The 9,280-nt window shown below is 48.1% G+C and overlaps 1 protein-coding gene across 1 annotated transcript in view; it reads right to left on the bottom strand.

Annotated features, from left to right (window-relative positions):
- Positions 1-8,824, bottom strand: part of LOC115356746 (protein TsetseEP-like) — a gene marked incomplete at its 3' end in the record, with an annotated part of 9,637 nt that extends 813 nt beyond the window's left edge. The window contains exons 1-2 of the mRNA XM_030047977.1: positions 8,759-8,824; positions 6,249-6,992 (exon numbers count right to left, since the gene is read on the bottom strand). Of these exons, the coding sequence (XP_029903837.1) occupies positions 6,249-6,978 (730 nt within the window). The remainder of the gene's footprint in view (positions 1-6,248; positions 6,993-8,758) is intronic.
- Between the last annotated feature and the right edge of the window lie 456 nt (positions 8,825-9,280).

Below are 9,280 nucleotides of genomic sequence, written 5' to 3'. Positions count from 1 at the left end.
CAACTCGTTAACTAGTCAACAGGTTGGACCTGGCTCGTTAACTGGAAGAGTCCAAATGTCTCTTACGAGAGTCACTAGTGGACATTTTGAGCCTCAGAGCAGAAACCTGCTGGCCACTAGTGAACTAGTACGAGCCTTTAACTTGTTAACATGTGAGCCTCAAAAGGCCTTTAACCAGTGACCTGCTTTCACTCGTTAACCAGCAGGCTGACGAGTCGACATGGCTCTCCAGGTAACCAGCGAGGCCTTCAGGTAACCAGCAAGGCCTTCAGGTAACCAGCGAGGCCTTCAGGTAACCAGCGAGGCCTTCAGGTAACCGGTGAGGCCTTCAGGTAACCAGCAAGGCCTTCAGGTAACCAGCAAGGCCTTCAGGTAACCGGTGAGGCCTTCAGGTAACCAGCAAGGCCTTCAGGTAACCGGTGAGGCCTTCAGGTAACCAGCAAGGCCTTCAGGTAACCGGTGAGGCCTTCAGGTAACCAGCGAGGCCTTCAGGTAACCGGTGAGGCCTTCAGGTAACCAGCGAGGCCTTCAGGTAACCGGTGAGGCCTTCAGGTAACCGGTGAGGCCTTCAGGTAACCGGTGAGGCCTTCAGGTAACCGGTGAGGCCTTCAGGTAACCAGCAAGGCCTTCAGGTAACCGGTGAGGCCTTCAGGTAACCAGCGAGGCCTTCAGGTAACCGGCGAGGCCTTCAGGTAACCGGCGAGGCCTTCAGGGACACCAGCTGGTAGCGCAGCAGTAGCTAGTACACCTTTAACTAACTACTTTGATTCTGGCCGTCACAGGTTTGCAGTATTTATAGTACTTATACACAGTATTTGTAGTAGTTGTACACATTGATTCTTTGTTTATGGTACTTGTACACAGTATTTGTAGTGGCTGTACCCCCTGAGCCGGTGTTGACCCTGCAGAGCCTGCCTGGGCCTGCATGTGACCAATCAGCAGGCTGCGTGTGGGCGGGGCCTGGCGGCAGACGCAGCGGGTCAGCAGACGGCGGTGGCGACCACAAGCCCGCAGGCTGCAGGCGCTGATCACACGCTGCTGCTGTGTTTTCATTACCTCCCATCTGCTGTGCATTTTGGATCATCTGCTCTTCATTTGTTGTCATTTCTTACTGATTGTTATCTAATTAACTGATTGTTTTGTTGTAATTTTATTAAAAAAATTCTCATTTTCAAGTTAGTTTGTTGAATTTATAATTTGCTCATTGCTGTTTTAAAAACACCTTGACACCAGGAAGAATTCTCGTGTTACATGGGAATGTATAATATTTTAATTCCATGAGAAGTATATTAATAACTATTAAAATAATTAAAATAGGTCAAATGACTGTAGTGAGGATCAATGTCAGATTTTGGGCTTTAAATGCTGTGGAAGGCATCGCAACATATAACGTGGTTTTTCCTTTTGTTGTTCTTTTATTTTGGGTTTAATTTGAGGGTGTTGGATGTTTTTTTTAGAGCCAAGTCTCAACATTTTCCATTAAAAAACAAAACTGCGTGTCCCCCAGCCTGAAGAACACTTTTATTTATTTGTTTTTTTGTGAAGAGAAATAAAGGGGGGTTTGTTCAGAGGGTTAAAAAATGTCAAAAGGAGAAGCCCCCGGCTGTCAGAGGCTTTATCTGAATGACAGAGTCCTGCTCTACAGCTCAGCCCCCGCCCCACCTCCACACACACACACACACACACACACACACACACACAAACAGTGTGTGTATGTGTGTGTGTGTGTGTTTCACACTTTAAATGCAGAGCCTGGAGGCCTTCCAGAGGCTCGGCCGTAAATACAACATTTCAAACAGTCTGTTAGTGGTATAAACACACTGCAACACACACACTGCAACACACTGCAACAAACACTGCAACACACACACTGCAACACACACTGCAACACACACTGCAACACACTGCAACACACTGCAACAAACACTGCAACACACACTGCAACACACACACTGCAACACACACACTGCAACACACTGCAACAAACACTGCAACACACACTGCAACACACACACCGCAACACACACTGCAACACACTGCAACACACACTGCAACACAACACACTGCAACAAACACTGCAACACACACTGCAACACACACACCACAACACACACTGCAACACACACACTGCAACACACTGCAACACACTGCAACACACACACCGCAACACACTGCAACACACACTGCAACACACACTGCAACAAACACTGCAACAAACACTGCAACACACGCACTGCAACACACTGCAACAAACACTGCAACACACACTGCAACAAACACTGCAACAAACACTGCAACACACACACACCGCAGCACACTGCAACAAACACAACAACAAACACTGCAACACACACACTGCAACACACACACTGCAACACACTGCAACAAACACTGCAACACACACTGCAACACACACACACCGCAGCACACTGCAACAAACACTGCAACACACACACTGCAACACACACACACCGCAACACACACTGCAACACACACACCGCAACACACACACTGCAACACACACTGCAACACACACACACCGCAACACATACTGCACACACACACACTGCAACACACACACACCGCAACACACACTGCAACACACACACTGCAACACATACTGCAACACACACTACAAAACACACTGCAACACATTGCAACACACACTACAACAGACTGCAACACACACTACAAAACACACTGCAACACATTGCAACACACACTGCAACATACGCTACAACACACGCTGCAACACACACTGCAACACACACACACACTGCAACATACGCTACAACACACGCTGCAACACACACTGCAACACACACACACACTGCAACATACGCTGCAACACACACACACACACACACACACACACACACACACACACACACACACACACACACACACACACACACACACACTGCAACAGACTGCAACACACACTGCAACACACACTGCAACACACACTGCAACACACTGCAACACACACACACACACACACACACACACACACACACACACACACACACACACACACACTGCAAAACACTGCAACACACGCTGCAACACACACACTGCAACACACTGCAACACACACACTGCAACACACACTGCAACACACTGCAACACACACTGCAACACACTGCAACACACTGAAACACACACTGCAACACACTGCAAAACACTGCAACACACTGCAACACACTGCAAAACACTGCAACACACTGCAACTGCAACACACACTGCAACACACTGCAACACACTGCAAAACACTGCAACACACTGCAACTGCAACACACACTGCAACATACTGACACACACTGCAACACACACTGCAACACACACTGCAACATACTGACACACACTGCAACACACTGCAACACACACTGCAACATACTGACACACACTGCAACACACTGCAACACACACTGCAACATACTGACACACAAAGCAACACACAATGCAACACACACTGCAACACACTGCAACACACTGCAACATACTGCAACACACACTGCAACACACTGCAAAACACTGCAACACACACTGCAACACACACTGCAACACACTGGCGAACCTGGTGGATCAGCTCAGTCTGGGTCAGGGTTAGGGTCAGATCTCGGTCTGTGCTGGACCAGGCCAGTCTGGGTCAGTCCAGCTCAGTCTGGGACAGACCGGGTCAGTCTGGGTCAGTCTGGGACAGACCGGGTCAGTCTGGGTCAGTCTGGGACAGACTGGGTCAGTCTGGGTCAGTCCAGCTCAGTCTGGGTCAGTCTGGGACAGACCGGGTCAGTCTGGGTCAGTCTGGGACAGACCGGGTCAGTCTGGGACAGTCCAGCTCAGTCTGGGTCAGTCTGGGACAGACCAGGTCAGTCTGGGTCAGTCTGGGTCAGTCTGGGTCAGTCTGGGACAGACCAGGTCAGTCTGGGTCAGTCTGGGTCAGACCGGGTCATACCTGGCTGCTTCTCTACTCTTGTGACCTTTTTCTTATTTTAGGTGTTTAAGTTCCCCTGGTCCCATCAGGTCCTCTGACGCTCAGCTCTGTCTGTCCCTCAGCCGAGCCTTCCCGCCTCCCCGCCTCCCCTCCTCCCTGCCTCACCTCCTCTCCGCCTCACCTCCCCGCCTCTCCGCCTCTCCACCTCCCCGCCTCCCCGCCTCCCCTCCCCTCCCCACCTCCTCCCCTCAACCTTTTCAAGCTCAAAGCCGGACTCTCCTCCCTCTGGCTGCTTTCAACCCCACAGTGAATGAGTTTGTGTCCTGGTGCTTTACATGAATCACTGATTCGATCTTCTCTCTGGACACATGCATGATGTTGTGTAGAACACTTTGTTGGCCTGGTGTTGTGTTGAGATGTGTTTTACACTCACTGATTGGCTCCCAGTGGGCCGCTCAGTGACTTTGGCTCTAGTTCAGTGCTCTGAGGACATTTGGCAAGAAAAATTCAGAGTCTCGTTAAAACGGCTTTCACCACAGATTGTAATTATCATATTTTTGCTCTGAGGTCCAGAAGGGAGAGGATTTTGCATCTCTGTTCACTATAGAGCAGAGGTTTAAACTTTCTCATGTTCCGGACACACAAGTAGACTTTTCACCGAAACCCCCCAAAAGATCAAGTTAAGTTTTGACATTCAAACACCTTTACTGCTTCTTTTTCAAACCTGGTAGCAGCAACAGTGGTAGAAACTGTCATCATCTCCATCTGAAAAACTCATTGAGCCTCATCTTCAGAGTCAAAAGTACCCCAAAGTACCCTCAATTACCAAAAATTAACAAAATTTACCCAAAAGTACCCCAAAGTACTTTTTGTAAAGTACCCCAAAGTACTTTTTGGAGACAGTTTGAGAACTTTGAGGTCCAGAACTGAGATGTAACTTCAGAGGTACACACAGCTTCTCGCCTGCTTCTTTTTCAGACCTGGCAAGTTTTGACTATGTGTTTGTGAAACAGAAGTAAATGATGTTTATGTGTCAGAGGCTGATACTGGACAGAGGACATTGTTGAAAGTGGAAAGTCTTCCTTGGCGGTCTGGACTAATGGAACGGACTGTAAATGTTCAGGCAACTGAAGAGCAGTTTGTCTCTGATCCAATCAGCTATGTTATTCTAACAGCCTCGTTCAAATAAATACTCCCAAATGACTTTAGTCATTCATTCATTCATTCATTCATATGCAATGCTCTAGGCCTAGCCTCTGAACTTAAAATCTCTGTTAAATGTAATTGATTAACTATATTGATTAAAACAATATTAGTGCTATACTGTCAAACATCTGCACCTTGCAAATTCATTTAGTTCAAATCTAATCCAACCGCTAATCAGCTTGGTATTATTTCATCCCAGTGCCGAGAAGAAAATTTCTGGAAAAAGCACTGGGGCTAATTTAAAGAAGAAGTACCTCAAACTGCTCAGAAACTCATTCAAAAGTACCCAAGAGTACCCTTGAGTGGGTACCTTGGGGTACCACTAATCCTCTAAATCCTCAAATCAAAAAGTACTCAGTTACCCAAATGTACTATTGGGACTATTTCAGTAAGTTCACTTCAGGGTACTTTTTGGGTACTAAATTTTTAAACCCCCCACCCTACCACCCCGACCCAAAAAAACACTTTTGGGTATTTTGGGTACCTTTGGGTGACCAAGTATATTAGGGTACCTTTGGTACTTTTGGGACCTCTGGGTAACTGTTTGGGCACTCTAAGGTGCTTTTGGATAGATTTAGGTACTTTTTTGTTCCCAAATTTACCCCAAAAGTACCCAAAAAGTACCCATGCTTGGGTACTGGTATTGGGTACCTTTGGGTAACCAAGTACACTGGGGAACTTTTTGGTATTTCAGGGTAGTTTAAGATAGTTTGGGGGAAAAAAATGGGTAGGTTTTCATAACTGAGCACTTCAGGGTACTTTGAAGTACTTCTGAGCACTTTTTGGATATCAGTAGAACCCAGTTTAAAAACATCAGAGTTATGAAATAGTTCATCCAGCAGACATTGTTTGCAACGTTTTGTCCAACTCTAAAACATCGATCCTCCAGGATACATCACACTTCAAGTGTCTGATCGATCATCAGTTTGACGATTCCTTGTTCCAGATATAAGTTTTTTGGGATAATAATATATTCCAGCCATTATATTATAAAGTTTTTTTTTCTCTAAGATATCAACATTGGCAGCAAAACTCGGATTTCAGCAGTAACAACAGAAGTAGTAGGAGTAATAGTGAGAGTATTACTAGTATTAGTATTAGTACTCACCCACTATGTGGGACTTATTCTCTTGTTTCTGCGGTGTTTCCACAGTCCGACCAATCACAGTGGCCGGTGTCTCCGTCCTCGACCTCAAGGTGCTTGGCTCTGGCTGCAGAACACCTCTTCCCTCCAGCTGCAGGACACCGCCTTGTGTCTCTGGCTGTGGGACGCCACCTGGTGGCTTCAGCTGCGGTACGGTGCAAGCTCCCTCTGGCTCCAGGACACCTTGCAGCTCTGGCTGCAGGACACCTCGTGGCTCTGGCAGTGTGACACCTCGTGGCTCCGGCAGTGTGACACCTCGTGGCTCCGGCAGTGTGACACCTCGTGGCTCTGGCGGCGGGACACCTCGTGGCTCTGGCGGCGGGACACCTCGTGGCTCTGGCGGCGGGACACCTCGTGGCTCAGACTGCAGAATGCTGTGTATCTCTGGCAGTGGGATGCGGCTTGCCTCTGGCTGCATGACACCTCTTGCCTCTGGCTGCGGGACATCTCGTGGCTCTGGCTGTGGGACACCTTTTGCCTCCAACTGTGGGATACCTTGCGGCTCTGGCTGTGGAACGCCTGTTGCCCCTATGTGCGGGACACCTTTTGCCTCCTGCTGCGGGACACCACGAGCCTCCGTGTGCTCGGGGTCAGGGGGCGGCAGGGTGGCTGGATTGCAGCGTGTAGCGGTCAGCAGAAGGACGAGGAGCACCGACAGGACAGGGAGGCGTGGCGCTCTCATGGTTCTGCACATCCTTCACCTTTGACCTGCAGGGAGCCCACAACATGCCGGGGTCACCTCAACGCCACCTGACCCTCACCAGCCAATCACAGAGGAACCACCCAGGCCAATCACAAACCCAAACAAGCCCTCACATTTTTAACAGTATTCAACCAGCGTCCCGGGGCTCAGAGAAGATATCAACTTCATGAGGTTCATGTCAGAGGAATAAATCAATCATGTCATTATGTGATTTCATACTTCAGTAAAGTAACAGAGTAAGTTAAGTAAGTCATTCAATTAAAAAAATATACAGGCACAGCCAGACAGACACACTGTCTGGCTGTGTAAGAAGTCATGCTGTCCTGTCCTCAGTTTATTTAGTATAAAGCACAGCAGGAAGGACACACTGCCTCTCTGGGCTGTGCCTCCTGACTGCTGCAAACATCTCAAACATCTAACACACGTTTCCAGTCGACAGCACGGCGCTGCACTGAGCTGCTGGCTGCTGGTGTGGCATAACAAGGCAGGACTGACGCTGCTCTCATCACAGAAACCTCAGTTTTAACAAAACAGCAACATCTCACCTCACACTCCCTCATTTGAATACTCCCCTCCCACCTTCCTGGCCAGCATGAAAACACCATGTGAACAAGCAAAGTGTGTTTCCAGGTCACCAAGATACCAATTTGTCCCGGCGCTGCGAGCTACAGTCTCACTAACACCAAAATAAAAAGTTTCTTTGTCCTCAACTTTCCTTGTCAGGATTACAGGACTACACAAACAGCCAGCGCTAAATATACTCTGTTACATCCCTAATGGTCACCTGGGGACCCACAGACCAATCAGACGCTAGCATTTTAAAACTCCTGTAGGAGGCAAAATCAAGATGAGAGTCAGAATTACTGGCCACAGTTTGAACACACAGAGAATTTGAGTTGGTGGGTCACACACACACAAACACACACATATATACACATATATAGGCGTGTCAATATGTGTGTGTGTGTGTGTGTGTGTGTGTGTGTATGTGTGTGTGTATGTGTGTTACTTTACAGTTAATTTCCTCTCACATTTTATTTTGGTAAAGAATTTTGAAAAGAAAGCAAGAAAAGAAGAGGCCTTTTGTTTTTTCTGAGTAATTTGAAGTGACTTTCCTGCAGAGCTAAACACACACACCTGACACCCTGAACACACACACCTGACACCCTGAACACACACACCTGACACCCTGAACACACACATCTGCCACAGAGACTGAAGTTACAGGCACCAAATATCACATATCAATCAATACTGAACCAATAATACATAAAGTTCCTATAAGCCCTGCCAATAGATCAATACTGTGTCATATCTGACCTCCCATCAGCCCCAGCTAACAGCAACCTCCACCAGTCACATCACTCATTATCTGTGCCAATCAATCAATCAATCAATCAATCAATCAATCAATCAATCAATCAATTAATCAATCAATCATTCAGTCAATCCAATTTCATATATAAACCACATTCCATGTACGGAATACATCTTGATATGCTTCACAGAGGGACAGATTAACACACACACACACACACACACACACACACGTGGCTGTGCAGTCAGTGGATACACACACACACACACACACACACACACACACAGGTAGACACAGGTAGATACATCAAAAGAGGAAAATAAAAGTGTTAAGAGGCTGTGCCACATCCCCGCTTATAATAATCTATGATATTCCCATGATAATTCCTGTAATAATCCTGTAATAATCCTATAATCTGATGAGTAGGAGGGCAGCAGGCAGGTAGATGCTCACCTGTGTGTTCACTGATTTGTTCCAGGGTTGAATCTGATGAGCTTCAAAGATGCAAAGGGCGCGTGCGTGTGTTGTGTGTGTGCTGTTGTCAGCAGGCGCGCGCGCACACACACACACACACACACACACACACACACACACACACACACACACACACACACACACACACAGTAATAGGGCTGTCAGTAGCAGTAACACAGGTAATAAAGAACAGCTGTTGTCTCAGTCTGGAAACGTGTCGCGCGCGGGCTGTGCGTCGCCTGCGGTCAGTGCGCGTGCCTCGGTTCCCCGGGCGCACCGCGCGGCTGTCCCGGCTTGTCCCGTGCGGGCTGCCCGGCCCGGCTCCCCGCACACCGGAGCGGATACGGGTCTCTTACTGGTCTCTTACCCCGGGTTGTCCTCAATCAGAGCCGGTACCGGACCGCCGCGTGCAGGCATCTTACACCGGTGCGTGCCGGAGCGCGCGGAGCGGAGACATCAGCCCATCCGGTTCAAATGTTCATCCTCTTCTTCTTCTTCTTC

The sequence above is a fragment of the Myripristis murdjan genome, unplaced genomic scaffold (genome assembly GCF_902150065.1).
Source record: "Myripristis murdjan unplaced genomic scaffold, fMyrMur1.1, whole genome shotgun sequence".
NCBI lineage: Eukaryota > Metazoa > Chordata > Actinopteri > Holocentriformes > Holocentridae > Myripristis > Myripristis murdjan.
This window is presented reverse-complemented; position numbering and strand designations above follow the sequence as displayed.